This window comes from Salmo salar, chromosome 05 (assembly GCF_965601325.2).
Source record: "Salmo salar chromosome 05, fSalSal1, whole genome shotgun sequence".
NCBI lineage: Eukaryota > Metazoa > Chordata > Actinopteri > Salmoniformes > Salmonidae > Salmo > Salmo salar.
This window is the reverse complement of record NC_138295.1, coordinates 11,765,720-11,785,031: the sequence shown is the minus strand read 5'-3', so window position 1 is coordinate 11,785,031 and position 19,312 is coordinate 11,765,720. Positions and strand designations below refer to the sequence as shown.

General features: G+C 44.1%; 1 protein-coding gene across 1 annotated transcript in view; it reads right to left on the bottom strand.

The window, feature by feature from the left end:
- Positions 1–370: 370 nt before the first annotated feature.
- The window catches only part of LOC106591301 (neuroligin-3), a 321,864-nt gene continuing 302,922 nt past the window's right edge, over positions 371–19,312 (bottom strand). Inside the window, exons 7-8 of the mRNA XM_045717892.2 lie at positions 1,955–2,189; positions 371–1,303 (exon numbers count right to left, since the gene is read on the bottom strand). Coding sequence (XP_045573848.1) covers positions 662–1,303; positions 1,955–2,189 — 877 coding nt within the window. The 3' untranslated portion in view covers positions 371–661. The remainder of the gene's footprint in view (positions 1,304–1,954; positions 2,190–19,312) is intronic.

The following is a 19,312-nucleotide window of genomic DNA, read 5'->3' as shown; positions in this document are numbered from 1 at the left end:
TCCCATCGAGGGAGGGAGGGAGGGAGGCAGGGAGGGAGGGAGGCAGGGAGGGAGGGAGGGAGGAGAAGCAGTTTGATTTTGGCAGCTCTGCACAACTTGACATCCACACAGAAAGCAGAGCTCTCCTCTCCTCTCCTCTCCTCTCCTCTCCTCTCCTCTCCTCTCCTCTCCTCTCCTCTCCTCTCCTCTCCTCTCCTCTCCTCTCCTCTCCTCTCCTCTCAGACACTCTCCTCTCCTCTCCTCTCCTCTCAGACACTCTCCATCTTCTCCTCTCCCTCTCTCCTCCTCCTCTCCTCTCCTCTCCTCTCCTCTCCTCTCCTCTCCTCTCCTCTCCTCTCCTCTCCTCTCCTCTCAGACACTCTCCGTCCTCTCCGCTCCTCTCCTCTCCTCTCAGACACTCTCCTCTCCTCTCCTCTCCTCTCAGACACTCTCCTCTCCTCTCCTCTCCTCTCCTCTCCTCTCCTCTCCTCTCAGACACTCTCCATCCTCTTCTTGGTAGTAAAAGTCTCGTTAAATCTCTTTACTTTTAATCCCACACTTATTCCTACCTTCTTTTCCCCCCTCCCCCAAACCCTTTCCCTGTGATATTTATAAAAACAGAATCCTCTTCTCCTCCTCCATCACCCTCTCCTCTCCTCCACCATCCCTCTCCTCCGTAAAGCTATACCCGGGTGGTGGAGTGGGAGTGGGGCAGGCCGGTGGAGTTGAACCCGGCTGTGAAAGTGTTGTAAGGGTGCAGGTTGGGCATCCCCACCAGAGAGTTTGGGATCATGGTGATGGTATTGGGGGTCATCAGAGGGATGTCGTCTGGTGACCTCCGCAAGGTCAGAGTGTAGTCGGGAAGCGAGGCCAGACGCAGCCCCCCGTCATTCCCCGGGTTCCCCACCCCCATCGCTTCACACTCGTGGTGCGTCTGGTTGATCTGCAGGGACATGATCTCCTCCTCGTTGGGACGCTGGTGGTGGCTGATGTCGTTGGATGTAGCCTGGCCGTGGCGGGTCTGTGGGCTGGGTTGGCCGCGGTGACCTGCCGAAGCCTCCCTCCGTTTATCCTTCCGGTAGTAAAGCGCTGCGAAGGCTAGAACGTTGAGGAAGAGCAGCGAGGCTCCCACGGCGATGGTGACGCTGAGCTCCGTAGAGTAGTCCCTGGGATTCTCTATGACCAACGGGCCGGTCTCCTCGTCTCCGTTCCACGCCTCATTATCCTCGTTGTTGTAGGCCGGGGACATGGGGGGCCGCTTGGTGTTGAAGGGCCACGTCTTCTTAGTGGACAGGGAGTTCTGGGTCGTCTCGGACGGGGGGACCTTCAAATCAAACATATTATAATGTATATCTTATCCAGAGTGACTTCTTACAGTCAGTGCATTCAACTAAGTTAGGTAACACAACCATATCACCACCTATCAAATCAAACTTAAATTGAAAGTGTATTTACAATCACACCACACTTTCCAGTAAACCAATTCAATGAAAGAGAGGTGTGAGTTAAAGAGATGTAGCAGTACCTTGGTGGTGGTAGAGGTGTAGTGGAACATGTCGTGGAGGTTATACAGGTGTGAGTTAAAGAGATGTAGCAGTACCTTGGTGGTGGTAGAGGTGTAGTGGAACATGTCGTGGAGGTTATACAGGTGTGAGTTAAAGAGATGTAGCAGTACCTTGGTGGTGGTAGAGGTGTAGTGGAACATGTCGTGGAGGTTATACAGGTGTGAGTTAAAGAGATGTAGCAGTACCTTGGTGGTGGTAGAGGTGTAGTGGAACATGTCGTGGAGGTTATACAGGTGTGAGTTAAAGAGATGTAGCAGTACCTTGGTGGTGGTAGAGGTGTAGTGGAACATGTCGTGGAGGTTATACAGGTGTGAGTTAAAGAGATGTAGCAGTACCTTGGTGGTGGTAGAGGTGTAGTGGAACATGTCGTGGAGGTTATACAGGTGTGAGTTAAAGAGATGTAGCAGTACCTTGGTGGTGGTAGAGGTGTAGTGGAACATGTCGTGGAGGTTATACAGGTGGGGCACCAGGTGTTTCCAGAAGGCCACCTTGGTGGCTCGGTAGTGATCCCTGACGCGGGGCTTCAGGCCGATATGGAGATACAGCTGATCCTGGGGGTTGTACTTAGACCAGGCTACCTCCTCAAAGCGGTTAGCCTTAGTGTGGATGAACTTAGTGTCCTGAGGAACAGGCTTGTTGGGGTCCCTGAGGAGAGAGAGAGAAAGAGAGAGTTAGCATTTGGTCTCTGTGTGCACCCTGTAGAAGATTGTCTGTCACTTGTATTATTGACGTTTTGATACAGCCATTTTTACCCCGAGGATGAAGATGTTGACTAGCAAGAGAATAATCCACAATTTGTACACACGGTGTGTCTAAATACATTACAAATCTGCCTTTTAGCCCTCTCTCTCTCAGGACAACAATGAGTGGCATCCCTGTCTGTCACTCTCCCAGCTTCCCCACTGTTCCTCTTAACTCAGGTCTGGTGCACCCCATCCCATCAACAACCTTAAAAACCAGGACGTCTTCTCATCGCCGGAAGCTTTTCAAGTAAACAGATAGCCTACTGCAGGGCTAGGCAATAATGTTCCAGGAGTGCTGCAGTTGACAGGTAGCTCACAGAGGAATGTTCTAGATCAGGAGTAGACAACCCTGTTCCAGGAGTGCTGCAGGATACTGAAGGATTTTGTTCCAACTAGGCACCACACCTGACCGACTGAGCTAATTGGTCAGTTCAGTGATTGCCTAAGTTCAACACACCTGGTCTTCTTCCAGGTTGGTTGAATGAAAAACATGGCGTGGCTGTGACCCTTCAGGACCAGGGTTACCTACCCCTGGGCTGCTGTATGAGTACGTCATCATGCTTTAGCAGAGCTTCAGTAGGCATGGTGTTGTGTTTGATAACCCAACAGCAGATCTGCCCTCTCTGGTAATTACTTAGACAAGCATTAATATCCAGCGTCCTCATGTCAAATTGACCTTATTAATCAACACTAAAGCGAGTGGTGCTGGGGGCCATGAAACCACGAAAGAGACAGTGTGCAGTCCCGCTACTGACCTGAAGAGGTCAGTGTTTCTCTTTTGAGAGGAGTGGAGGCTGGCTGACTGGCTGACTGATTGGCTCGCTCACTGTCTGTTAGCTAACCCCGGATGAGTACCAATTTCAATTACAGGAGCCTATTAATTTATTGAGTGTATTAACATATGGCATTCCCCACAATCCCAGTTGTCCTTGTTGTCTGCTGGCTGTAGAATGTCGTGTTGGGAGTGGCAGTTAGGAGACTTCTGTGAAGGGTTCATTATGAGCTATCAAATCAGCTTGGTTCTAGCTGCAGTACAGGGACATGGGGACAAATAAACACTCAACTGTAACCTTGAGAGGGCAGAGAGTGCAATTCATAGAACTCTCTCTCTCTCTGTGTGTGTGTGTGTGTGAGTGTGCGTGTGCGTGTGTGTGTGTGTGTGTGTGTGTGTGCGTGGGTGTGAGTGTGTGTGTGTGTGTGTGTGTGTGTGTGTGTGTGTGTGTGTGTGTGTGTGTGTGTGTGTGTGTGTGTGTGTGCGTGCGTGCGTGCGTGTGTGTTCATATAGTGGAAAACCAAACCAAATAAACAACTTTGTATGAAAACCTAGGGAACTAAGAGACATGTAATATCCCTGGATGTGATTCTGAAGTCAGTGTACAGTACCTCATAGTATTGTAATATCCCTGGATGTGGTTCTGAAGTCAGTGTACAGTACCTCATAGTATTGTAATATCAATGGATGTGGTTCTGAAGTCAGTGTACAGTACCTCATAGTATTGTAATATCCCTGGATGTGGTTCTGAAGTCAGTGTACAGTACCTCATAGTATTGTAATATCCCTGGATGTGGTTCTGAAGTCAGTGTACAGTACCTCATAGTATTGTAATATCCCTGGATGTGATTCTGAAGTCAGTGTACAGTACCTCATAGTATTGTAATATCCCTGGATGTGATTCTGAAGTCAGTGTACAGTACCTCATAGTATTGTAATATCCCTGGATGTGATTCTGAAGTCAGTGTACTGTACCTCATAGTATTGTAATATCCCTGGATGTGGTTCTGAAGTCAGTGTACAGTACCTCATAGTATTGTAATATCCCTGGATGTGGTTCTGAAGTCAGTGTACAGTACCTCATAGTATTGTAATATCCCTGGATGTGGTTCTGAAGTCAGTGTACAGTACCTCATAGTATTGTAATATCCCTGGATGTGGTTCTGAAGTCAGTGTACAGTACCTCATAGTGTTGTAATATCCCTGGATATGGTTCTGAAGTCAGTTGCCTCCAGGACTCCAACTTAGTTTGGGATTTGGGGATTTTGTTATATTGTTTTTCCGGCACTGTGTGGTGGTTAGCGGTTGAAAAAGCTACAAGCACAAAAACCCACAGAATTAAAGCCACAGCAGAATAATTCACACTCTATATCTCTCCTCCTTACCCCCCCCCCCCCCCCCCACCCCGCTCCCCCTTTATTTTTCTGCTGTCAGTTTTCCTTTTTCAGGTCAGTGCTTCTGGGAGAATGAGAGAGGGAGAGAGTGAGTGAGGCAAATTGAGATGGCTGGAGCCAAATCCCCTGGTGTAGCCCTGGTGTCAGCAAAGCAGCCCTAAATAACCTATTTCATTAGGTGAGTAATGATCCCTGATGGATATTGACAGGCTGACTATGATGACTTTGTAGCTGAATATCAGTAATTAGGTTTCAGAGCAGCGCCTGGCTGGACAGTGGAGGTAAGGTCATATTGATCTCCCCAGTCAGAGTGGAGGCTACATGACAGAGAACTGAACAGAACAGGATGTCAATGGAGAGTAGCCTGATGTCTCTCCCCCCCTCTCTCTCCCCCTCTCTCTCCCCCTCTCTCTCTCTGTTTATTTTCTCTCTCTCTCCCCCTCTCTCTCCCCCTCTCTCTCTCTGTTTATTTTCTCTCTCTCTCCCCCTCTCTCTCCCCCTCTCTCTCTCTCTGTTTATTTTCTCTCTCTCTCTCTGTTTATTTTCTCTCTCTCTCTCTCTCTCTCTCTCTCTCTCTCTCTCTCTCTCTCTCTCTCTCCCCCTCTCTCTCCCCCTCTCTCTCTCTGTTTATTTTCTCTCTCTCTCTCTCTCTCTCTCTCTCTCTCTCTCCCCCTCTCTCTCTCCCTCTCTCTCCCCCTCTCTCTCTCTGTTTATTTTCTCTCTCTCTCTCTCTCTCTCTCTCTCTCTCTGTCTCTCTCTCTTTTGGTCTCTCTCTCTGTCTCTCTCTCTTTTGGTCTCTCTCTCTCTCTCTCTCTCTCTCTCTCTCTCTCTCTCCCTCCCTCCCCTCAGGAGTTTATGCATTCTCCCAGCAGCTTAGAGAGTAGAACAGACTAGAAACAATCAGAGAGACCAGGCCAATGTTACTTAATGAGAATTCCTTGCATCTCCATAACACCGCAAATGGACCCCTCTGTGTCCCAAATGGCATCCTACACCCTATGGGCCCTTGTCAAAAGTAGTGTGCTAACTATATAGGGAAAAGGGTGCCATTTTGTATGGAACCCCTCTCCCCTTACCTCATAAGGATCAATCTACCAAATTGCAACGGCACAAACTATATAAAAGGTACCTAGGCCCTCTGTTCAATTCCCGAGAGATCTCTCAAATCCATGCACACATTAGGAAACTAAAGGGCTTGGGAGCTGAGTACTTCTAAATGCTTTATGCTGGCTGGCTGACTGACTGACTGGCTGGCTGGCTGACTGGCTGGCTTACTGGCTGGCTGGCTGGCTGGCTGACTTACTGACTGACTGGCTGGCTGGCTGGCTGACTGTTTGGCTGGCTGGCTTACTGGCTGGCTGACTGGCTGGCTGGCTGGCTGGCTGGTGGCTGGCTGGCTGGCTGACTGGCTGGCTGACTGACTGGCTGACTGATTGGCTGACTGGCTGGCTGACTGACTGGCTGACTGGCTGACTGGCTGGAGGGCTGGCTTACTGGCTGGCTGACAGGCTGGCTGACTGGATGGCTTGCTGGCTGGCGGGCTGGGGCTCGGGCTCAGTGCAAGTGAAGATGAATAATTTAGGCAACACAAAGAAATCAATGTGGCATCTTTAGTTAATTTGATTTGCGGCATTAGAGAACAATTCCCTGCATTATCTAATTACACACACACACACACACACACACACACACACACACACACACACACACACACACACACACACACACACACACACACACACACACACACACACTCGGGTAATTGTTGTGTTGCAGTGTCGATGGTAAACACACACACACGTTGTGGTGCTTGGTTTAAACCAATGATTTATATATACATTGGATGACTGATAGGGGGCGCTGTGTTGAAGCCACCGCGCCACGGTCTTGGCACTCCCTCACCATTGTAAACAATATTTTAGAAGCTAAGAAAAATGCATTTATTAATGTCCACAATAATTTTTTGCAACGTTTGTTTTATTTAAAGACACCTTAATGCATCTCTTTAAATCATATTATGTGAGCTAAACAGAAAAAAATTACCAAAAAACATGAAAACATTTTCCTTAAAGTATAATTTTTTGAGAGTACTAATGTTACTATCCCCACTACAACAAAAAATACTTAAATATATGTCATTTTCTCCTTGAAACATTTCATTGAAATAATGTAGTTCCATTCATTCCTATGGAGGATTGCATCTTTTGAGGATTGTCAATATGGCTGACTGGTGGCTTCAAAGCCTCTCAATGGCCAATACATAGGATCAGCAATCCAGGGTTTATATACAGCACTGGTTTAAACCCTGGGTGTGTGATGGAGTTGTGTGCTCAACAATGTGTGTGTGTGTGTGTGTGTGTGTGTGTGTGTGTGTGTGTGTGTGTGTGTGTGTGTGTGGTGTGTGGTGTGTGTGTGTGTGTGTGTGGCTGGGTTCAGTGGCTGGGTGCGGTGGCTGGGTGCGGTGTGTGTGTGTGTGTGTGTGTGTGTGTGGGTGTGTGTGTGTGTGTGGTGTGTGTGTGTGGTGTGTGTGTGGTGTGTGTGTGTGTGTGTGTGGTGTGTGTGGCTGGGTTCAGAGAGAGAAAGCAGAGGACAGCAGGATTATTACATAATAAAATTAGTCATTTTAAGAGTCTTTCAGCGTACTGTGATGTTTTCATACAGCTGGGCCACTAAGGTCTGTCTGTGTATATATATTCTCTCTCTGTGTGTGTGTGTGTGTGTGTGATGTTTTCATATGTTCAGTGGACTAAGACCTCTTCTATAAACCATAAACTCCTTCCTCTCCAGCTCCTCTCATTACTACGTCCTAACCCTAATGACCTTGTGTGTGTAAAAGGTTTAGTGTGCTCTGCGTAGATATACTGTAAACGCTGCAGCAAATGTGAGAGGAGGCATGCACACAGAGTGCACATATTCCTCTATTCCTATACTAACCATCCTCCCATCTATTCCCCTACTCCTATACTAACCATCCTCCCATCTTATTCCCCTACTCCTATACTAACCATCCTCCCATCTATTCCCCTATTCCTATACTAACCATCCTCCCATCTATTCCCCTATTCCTATACTAACCATCCTCCCATCTATTCCCCTATTCCTATACTAACCATCCTCCCATCTATTCCTATACTAACCATCCTCCCATCTATCCCCCTATTCCTATACTAACCATCCTCCCATCTATTCCCCTATTCCTATACTAACCATCCTCCCATCTATTCCCCTGTTCCTATACAAACCATCCTTCCATCAATTCCCCTATTCCAATACTAACCATCCTCCCATCTATTACTCTATTCCTATACTAACCATCCTCCCATCTATTCCCCTATTCCTATACTAACCATCCTCCCATCTATGCCCCTATTCCTACACTAACCATCCTCCCATCTATTCCCCTATTCCTACACTAACCATCCTCCCATCTATTCCCCTATTCCTATACTAACCATCCTCCCATCTATTCCCCTATTCCTACACTAACCATCCTCCCATCTATTCCCCTATTCCTACACTAACCATCCTCCCATCTATTCCCCTATTCCTACACTAACCATCCTCCCATCTATTCCCCTATTCCTATACTAACCATCCTCCCATCTATTCCTCTATTCCTATACTAACCATCCTCCCATCTATTCCCCTATTTCTACACTAACCATCCTCCAATCTATTCCCCTATTCCTATACTAACCATCCTCCCATCTATTCCCCTATTCATATACTAACCATCCTCCCATCTATTCCTCTATTCCTATACTAACATCCTCCCATCTATTCCCCTATTCCTACACTAACCATCCTCCCATCTATTCCCCTATTCCGATACTAACCATCCTCCCATCTATTCCCCTATTCCTACACTAACCATCCTCCCATCTATTCCCCTATTCCTACACTAACCATCCTCCCATCTATTCCTATACTAACCATCCTCCCATCTATTCCCTGATTCCTACACTAACCATCCTCCCATCTATTCCTATACTAACCATCCTCCCATCTATTCCCCTATTTCTATACTAACCATCCTCCCATTTATTCCCCTATTCCTATACTAACCATCCTCCCATCTATTCCTACACTAACCATCCCCCCATCTATTCCCCTATTCCTACACTAACCATCCTCCCATCTATTTACCTATTCCTATACTAACCATCCTCCCATCTATTCCCCTATTCATATACTAACCATCCTCCCATCTAATCCTACACTAACCATCCTCCCATCTATTCCTATACTAACCATCCTCCCATCTATTCCCCTATTCCTATACTAACCATCCTCCCATCTGTTCCCTTATTCATATACTAACCATCCTCCCATCTATTCCTAAACTAACCATCCTCCCATCTATTCTCCTATTCCTATACTAACCATCCTCCCATCTATTCCTACACTAACCATCCTCCCATCTATTCCCCTATTCCTACACTAAACATCCTCCCATCTATTCCCCTATTCCTACACTAACCATCCTCCCATCTATTCCCCTATTCCTATACTAACCATCCTCCTATCTATTCCACTATTCCTATACTAACCATCCTCCCATCTATTCCCCTATTCCTATACTAACCATTCTCCCATCTATTCCTACACTAACCATCCTCCCATCTATTCCTATACTAACCATCCTCCCATCTATTCCCCTATTCCTATACTAACCATCCTCCCATCTATTCCTATACTAACCATCCTTCCATCTATTCCTCTATTCATATACTAACTATACTTCCATCTATTCCCTATTCCTATACTAACCATCCTCCCATCTATTCCTATACTAACCATCCTACCATCTATTCCCCTATTCCTATACTAACCATCCTCCCATCTATTCCCTGATTCCTACACTAACCATCCTCCCATCTATTCCCCTATTCCTATACTAACCATCCTCCCATCTATTCCTATACTAACCATCCTCCCATCTATTCCCCTATTTCTATACTAACCATCCTCCCATCTATTCCCCTATTCCTATACTAACCATCCTCCCATCTATTCCTACACTAACCATCCCCCATCTATTCCCCTATTCCTACACTAACCATCCTCCCATCTATTCCCCTATTCCTATACTAACCATCCTCCCATCTATTCCCCTATTCATATACTAACCATCCTCCCATCTATTCCTACACTAACCATCCTCCCATCTATTCCTATACTAACCATCCTACCATCTATTCCCCTATTTCTATACTAACCATCCTCCCATCTATTCCCCTATTCCTATACTAACCATCGTCCCATCTATTCCTACACTAACCATCCCCCCATCTATTCCCCTATTCCTACACTAACCATCCTCCCATCTACTTACCCATTCCTATACTAACCATCCTCCCATCTATTCCCCTATTCATATACTAACCATCCTCCCATCTAATCCTACACTAACCATCCTCCCATCTATTCCTATACTAACCATCCTCCCATCTATTCCCCTATTCCTATACTAACCATCCTCCCATCTGTTCCCCTATTCATATACTAACCATCCTCCCATCTATTCCTAAACTAACCATCCTCCCATCTATTCTCCTATTCCTATACTAACCATCCTCCCATCTATTCCTACACTAACCATCCTCCCATCTATTCCCCTATTCCTACACTAAACATCCTCCCATCTATTCCCCTATTCCTACACTAACCATCCTCCCATCTATTCCCCTATTCCTATACTAACCATCCTCCCATCTATTCCACTATTCCTATACTAACCATCCTCCCATCTATTCCCCTATTCCTATACTAACCATTCTCCCATCTATTCCTACACTAACCATCCTCCCATCTATTCCTATACTAACCATCCTCCCATCTATTCCCCTATTCCTATACTAACCATCCTCCCATCTATTCCCCTATTCCTATACTAACCATCCTCCCATCTATTCGTATACTAACCATCCTTCCATCTATTCCTCTATTCATATACTAAACATCCTCCCATCTATTCCCCTATTCCTACACTAACCATCCTCCCATCTATTCCCCTATTCCTATACTAACCATCCTCCCATCTATTCCACTATTCCTATACTAACCATCCTCCCATCTATTCCCCTATTCCTATACTAACCATTCTCCCATCTATTCCTACACTAACCATCCTCCCATCTATTCCTATACTAACCATCCTCCCATCTATTCCCTATTCCTATACTAACCATCCTCCCATCTATTCCTATACTAACCATCCTACCATCTATTCCCCTATTCCTATACTAACCATCCTCCCATCTATTCCTATACTAACCATCCTTCCATCTATTCCTCTATTCATATACTAACTATCCTTCCATCAATTCCCTATTCCTATACTAACCATCCTCCCATATATTCCTATACTAACCATCCTTCCATCTATTCCTCTATTCCTATACTAACCATCCTTCCAGCTATTCCTCTATTCATATAATAACCATCCTCCCATCTATTCCTATACTAACCATCCTTCCATCTATTCCCCTATTCCTATACTAACCATCCTCCCATCTATTCCCCTATTCATATACTAACCATCCTCCCATCTATTCCTCTATTCCTATACTAACATCCTCCCATCTATTCCCCTATTCCTACACTAACCATACTCCCATCTATTCCCCTATTCCTATACTAACCATCCTCCCATCTATTCCCCTATTCCTACACTAACCATCCTCACATCAACTCCCCTATTCCTACACTAACCATCCTCCCATCTATTCCCCTATTCCTATACTAACCATCCTCCCATCTATTCCCTGATTCCTACACTAACCATCCTCCCATCTATTCCCCTATTCCTATACTAACCATCCTACCATCTATTCCTATACTAACCATCCTCCAATCTATTCCCCTATTTCTATACTAACCATCCTCCCATCTATTCCCCTATTCCTATACTAACCATCCTCCCATCTATTCCTACACTAACCATCCTCCCATCTATTCCTATACTAACCATCCTCCCATTTATTCCCCTATTCCTATACTAACCATCCTCCCATCTGTTCCCCTATTCATATACTAACCATCCTCCCATCTATTCCTATACTAACCATCCTCCCATCTATTCCCCTATTCCTATACTAACCATCCTCCCATCTATTCCTATACTAACCATCCTTCCATCTATTCCTCTATTCATATACTAACTATACTTCCATCTATTCCCTATTCCTATACTAACCATCCTCCCATCTATTCCTATACTAACCATCCTACCATCTATTCCCCTATTCCTATACTAACCATCCTCCCATCTATTCCTATACTAACCATCCTTCCATCTATTCCTCTATTCATAAACTAACTATCCTTCCATCAATTCCCTATTCCTATACTAACCATCCTCCCATATATTCCTATACTAACCATCCTTCCATCTATTCCTCTATTCCTATACTAACCATCCTTCCAGCTATTCCTCTATTCATATAATAACCATCCTCCCATCTATTCCTATACTAACCATCCTTCCATCTATTCCCCTATTCCTATACTAACCATCCTCCCATCTATTCCCCTATTCATATACTAACCATCCTCCCATCTATTCCTCTATTCCTATACTAACATCCTCCCATCTATTCCCCTATTCCTACACTAACCATCCTCCCATCTATTCCCCTATTCCTATACTAACCATCCTCCCATCTATTCCCCTATTCCTACACTAACCATCCTCCCATCTATTCCCCTATTCCTACACTAACCATCCTCCCATCTATTCCCCTATTCCTATACTAACCATCCTCCCATCTATTCCCTGATTCCTACACTAACCATCCTCCCATCTATTCCCCTATTCCTATACTAACCATCCTCCCATCTATTCCCATATTCCTATACTAACCATCCTCCCATCTATTCCTACACTAACCATCCCCCATCTATTCCCCTATTCCTACACTAACCATCCTCCCATCTATTACCTATTCCTATACTAACCATCCTCCCATCTATTCCCCTATTCATATACTAACCATCCTCCCATCTATTCCTACACTAACCATCCTCCCATCTATTCCTATACTAACCATCCTCCCATCTATTCCCCTATTCCTATACTAACCATCCTCCCATCTGTTCCCCTATTCATATACTAACCATCCTCCCATCTATTCCTAAACTAACCATCCTCCCATCTATTCTCCTATTCCTATACTAACCATCCTCCCATCTATTCCTACACTAACCATCCTCCCATCTATTCCCCTATTCCTACACTAAACATCCTCCCATCTATTCCCCTATTCCTACACTAACCATCCTCCCATCTATTCCCCTATTCCTATACTAACCATCCTCCCATCTATTCCACTATTCCTATACTAACCATCCTCCCATCTATTCCCCTATTCCTATACTAACCATTCTCCCATCTATTCCTACACTAACCATCCTCCCATCTATTCCTATACTAACCATCCTCCCATCTATTCCCCTATTCCTATACTAACCATCCTCCCATCTATTCCTCTATTCATATACTAACTATACTTCCATCTATTCCCTATTCCTATACTAACCATCCTCCCATCTATTCCTATACTAACCATCCTACCATCTATTCCCCTATTCCTATACTAACCATCCTCCCATCTATTCCTATACTAACCATCCTTCCATCTATTCCTCTATTCATATACTAACTATCCTTCCATCAATTCCCTATTCCTATACTAACCATCCTCCCATATATTCCTATACTAACCATCCTTCCATCTATTCCTCTATTCCTATACTAACCATCCTTCCAGCTATTCCTCTATTCATATAATAACCATCCTCCCATCTATTCCTATACTAACCATCCTTCCATCTATTCCCCTATTCCTATACTAACCATCCTCCCATCTATTCCCCTATTCATATACTAACCATCCTCCCATCTATTCCTCTATTCCTATACTAACATCCTCCCATCTATTCCCCTATTCCTACACTAACCATACTCCCATCTATTCCCCTATTCCTATACTAACCATCCTCCCATCTATTCCCCTATTCCTACACTAACCATCCTCCCATCAACTCCCCTATTCCTACACTAACCATCCTCCCATCTATTCCCCTATTCCTATACTAACCATCCTCCCATCTATTCCCTGATTCCTACACTAACCATCCTCCCATCTATTCCCCTATTCCTATACTAACCATCCTCCCATCTATTCCTATACTAACCATCCTCCAATCTATTCCCCTATTTCTATACTAACCATCCTCCCATCTATTCCCCTATTCCTATACTAACCATCCTCCCATCTATTCCTACACTAACCATCCTCCCATCTATTCCTATACTAACCATCCTCCCATTTATTCCCCTATTCCTATACTAACCATCCTCCCATCTGTTCCCCTATTCATATACTAACCATCCTCCCATCTATTCCTATACTAACCATCCTCCCATCTATTCCCCTATTCCTATACTAACCATCCGCCCATCTATTCCTACACTAACCATCCTCCCATCTATTCCCCTATTCCTACACTAACCACCCTCCCATCTATTCCCCTATTCCTACACTAACCATCCTCCCATCTATTCCCCTATTCCTATACTAACCATCCTCCCATCTATTCCACTATTCCTATACTAACCATCCTCCCATCTATTCCCCTATTCCTATACTAACCATTCTCCCATCTATTCCTACACTAACCATCCTCCCATCTATTCCTATACTAACCATCCTCCCATCTATTCCCCTATTCCTATACTAACCATCCTCCCATCTATTCCCCTATTCCTATACTAACCATCCTCCCATCTATTCCTATACTAACCATCCTTCCATCTATTCCTCTATTCATATACTAACTATACTTCCATCTATTCCCTATTCCTATACTAACCATCCTCCCATCTATTCCTATACTAACCATCCTACCATCTATTCCCCTATTCCTATACTAACCATCCTCCCATCTATTCCTATACTAACCATCCTTCCATCTATTCCTCTATTCATATTCTAACTATCCTTCCATCAGTTCCCTATTCCTATACTAACCATCCTCCCATCTATTCCTATACTAACCATCCGTCCATCTATTCCTCTATTCCTATACTAACCATCCTTCCAGCTATTCCTCTATTCATATAATAACCATCCTCCCATCTATTCCTATACTAACCATCCTCCCATCTATTCCCCTATTCCTATACTAACCATCCTCCCATCTATGCCCCTATTCCTACACTAACCATCCTCCCATCTATTCCCCTATTCCTACACTAACCATCCTCCCATCTATTCCCCTATTCCTATACTAACCATCCTCCCATCTATTCCCCTATTCCTACACTAACCATCCTCCCATCTATTCCCCTATTCCTATACTAACCATCCTCCCATCTATTCCCCTATTCCTACACTAACCATCCTCCCATCTATTCCCCTATTCCTATACTAACCATCCTCCCATCTATTCCTATACTAACCATCCTCCCATCTATTCCCCTATTTCTACACTAACCATCCTCCCATCTATTCCCCTATTCCTATACTAACCATCCTCCCATCTATTCCCCTATTCATATACTAACCATCCTCCCATCTATTCCTCTATTCCTATACTAACATCCTCCCATCTATTCCCCTATTCCTACACTAACCATCCTCCCATCTATTCCCCTATTCCTATACTAACCATCCTCCCATCTATTCCCCTATTCCTACACTAACCATCCTCCCATCAATTCCCCTATTCCTACACTAACCATCCTCCCATCTATTCCCCTATTCCTATACTAACCATCCTCCCATCTATTCCCTGATTCCTACACTAACCATCCTCCCATCTATTCCCCTATTCCTATACTAACCATCCTCCCATCTATTCCTATACTAACCATCCTCCCATCTATTCCCCTATTTCTATACTAACCATCCTCCCATCTATTCCCCTATTCCTATACTAACCATCCTCCCATCTATTCCTACACTAACCATCCCCCATCTATTCCCCTATTCCTACACTAACCATCCTCCCATCTATTTACCTATTCCTATACTAACCATCCTCCCATCTATTCCCCTATTCATATACTAACCATCCTCCCATCTAATCCTACACTAACCATCCTCCCATCTATTCCTATACTAACCATCCTCCCATCTATTCCCCTATTCCTATACTAACCATCCTCCCATCTGTTCCCCTATTCATATACTAACCATCCTCCCATCTATTCCTATACTAACCATCCTCCCATCTATTCCCCTATTCCTATACTAACCATCCTCCCATCTATTCCTACACTAACCATCCTCCCATCTATTCCCCTATTCCTACACTAAACATCCTCCCATCTATTCCCCTATTCCTACACTAACCATCCTCCCATCTATTCCCCTATTCCTATACTAACCATCCTCCCATCTATTCCACTATTCCTATACTAACCATCCTCCCATCTATTCCCCTATTCCTATACTAACCATTCTCCCATCTATTCCTACACTAACCATCCTCCCATCTATTCCTATACTAACCATCCTCCCATCTATTCCCCTATTCCTATACTAACCATCCTCCCATCTATTCCAATACTAACCATCCTTCCATCTATTCCTCTATTCATATACTAACTATACTTCCATCTATTCCCTATTCCTATACTAACCATCCTCCCATCTATTCCTATACTAACCATCCTACCATCTATTCCCCTATTCCTATACTAACCATCCTCCCATCTATTCCTATACTAACCATCCTTCCATCTATTCCTCTATTCATATACTAACTATCCTTCCATCAATTCCCTATTCCTATACTAACCATCCTCCCATATATTCCTATACTAACCATCCTTCCATCTATTCCTCTATTCCTATACTAACCATCCTTCCAGCTATTCCTCTATTCATATAATAACCATCCTCCCATCTATTCCTATACTAACCATCCTTCCATCTATTCCCCTATTCCTATACTAACCATCCTCCCATCTATTCCCCTATTCATATACTAACCATCCTCCCATCTATTCCTCTATTCCTATACTAACATCCTCCCATCTATTCCCCTATTCCTACACTAACCATCCTCCCATCTATTCCCCTATTCCTATACTAACCATCCTCCCATCTATTCCCCTATTCCTACACTAACCATCCTCCCATCAACTCCCCTATTCCTACACTAACCATCCTCCCATCTATTCCCCTATTCCTATACTAACCATCCTCCCATCTATTCCCTGATTCCTACACTAACCATCCTCCCATCTATTCCCCTATTCCTATACTAACCATCCTCCCATCTATTCCTATACTAACCATCCTCCCATCTATTCCCCTATTTCTATACTAACCATCCTCCCATCTATTCCCCTATTCCTATACTAACCATCCTCCCATCTATTCCTACACTAACCATCCTCCCATCTATTCCCCTATTCATATACTAACCATCCTCCCATCTATTCCTCTATTCCTATACTAACCATCCTCCCATCTATTCCCCTATTCTTATTCCTATACTAACCATCCTCCCATCTGTTCCCCTATTCATATACTAACCATCCTCCCATCTATTCCTATACTAACCATCCTCCCATCTATTCCCCTATTCCTATACTAACCATCCGCCCATCTATTCCTACACTAACCATCCTCCCATCTATTCCCCTATTCCTACACTAACCATCCTCCCATCTATTCCCCTATTCCTATACTAACCATCCTCCCATCTATTCCCCTATTCCTATACTAACCATCCTCCCATCTATTCCCCTATTCCTATACTAACCATCCTCCCATCTATTCCCCTATTCCTATACTAACCATCCTCCCATCTATTCCTACACTAACCATCCTCCATCTATTCCCTATTCCTATACTAACCATCCTCCCATCTATTCCCCTATTCCTATACTAACCATCCTCCCATCTATTCCCCTATTCCTATACTAACCATCCTCCCATCTATTCCTATACTAACCATCCTTCCATCTATTCCTCTATTCATATACTAACCATCCTCCCATCTATTCCTATACTAACCATCCTCCCATCTATTCCTTTACTAACCATCCTACCATCTATTCCCCTATTCCTATACTAACCATCCTCCCATCTATTCCTATACTAACCATCCTCCCATCTATTCCTCTATTCCTATACTAACCATCCTCCCATCTATTCCCCTATTCCTATACTAACCATCCTCCCATCTATTCCCTGATTCCTACACTAACCATCCTCCCATCTATTCCCCTATTCCTATACTAACCATCCTCCCATCTATTCCTATACTAACCATCCTCCCATCTATTCCCCTATTTCTATACTAACCATCCTCCCATCTATTCCCCTATTCCTATACTAACCATCCTCCCATCTATTCCTACACTAACCATCCCCCCATCTATTCCCCTATTCCTACACTAACCATCCTCCCATCTATTCCCCTATTCCTATACTAACCATCCTCCCATCTATTCCCCTATTCATATACTAACCATCCTCCCATCTAATCCTACACTAACCATCCTCCCATCTATTCCTATACTAACCATCCTCCCATCTATTCCCCTATTCCTATACTAACCATCCTCCCATCTGTTCCCCTATTCATATACTAACCATCCTCCCATCTATTCCTATACTAACCATCCTCCCATCTATTCCCCTATTCCTATACTAACCATCCTCCCATCTATTCCTACACTAACCATCCTCCCATCTATTCCCCTATTCCTACACTAACCATCCTCCCATCTATTCCCCTATTCCTACACTAACCATCCTCCCATCTATTCCCCTATTCCTATACTAACCATCCTCCCATCTATTCCACTATTCCTATACTAACCATCCTCCCATCTATTCCCCTATTCCTATACTAACCATTCTCCCATCTATTCCTACACTAACCATCCTCCCATCTATTCCTATACTAACCATCCTCCCATCTATTCCCCTATTCCTATACTAACCATCCTCCCATCTATTCCCCTATTCCTATACTAACCATCCTCCCATCTATTCCTATACTAACCATCCTTCCATCTATTCCTCTATTCATATACTAACTATCCTTCCATCAATTCCCTATTCCTATACTAACCATCCTCCCATCTATTCCTATACTAACCATCCTTCCATCTATTCCCCTATTCCTATACTAACCATCCTTCCATCTATTCCTCTATTCCTATACTAACCATCCTTCCATCTATTCCCCTATTCCTATACTAACCATCCTTCCATCTATTCCCCTATTCATATACTAACCATCCTCCCATCTATTCCTATACTAACCATCCTCCCATCTATTCCCCTATTCCTATACTAACCATCCTCCCATCTATTCCCTATTCCTACACTAACCATCCTCCCATCTATTCCCCTATTCCTATACTAACCATCCTCCCATCTATTCCCCTATTCCTATACTAACCATCCTCCCATCTATTCCCCTATTCCTACACTAACCATCCTCCCATCTATTCCCTATTCCTATACTAACCATCCTCCCATCTATTCCCTATTCCTACACTAACCATCCTCCCATCTATTCCTATACTAACCATCCTTCCATCTATTCCTCTATTCCTATACTAACCATCCTCCCATCTATTCCCCTATTCCTATACTAACCATCCTACCATCTATTCCCTATTCCAATACTAACCATCCTCCCATCTATTCCTATACTAACCATCCTTCCACCTATTCCTCTATTCATATACTACCCATCCTCCCATCTATTCCTATACTAACCATCCTCCCATCTATTCGTTTACTAACCATCCTACCATCTATTCCCCATTCCTATACTAACCATCCTCCCATCTATTCCTATACTAACCATCCTCCCATCTAT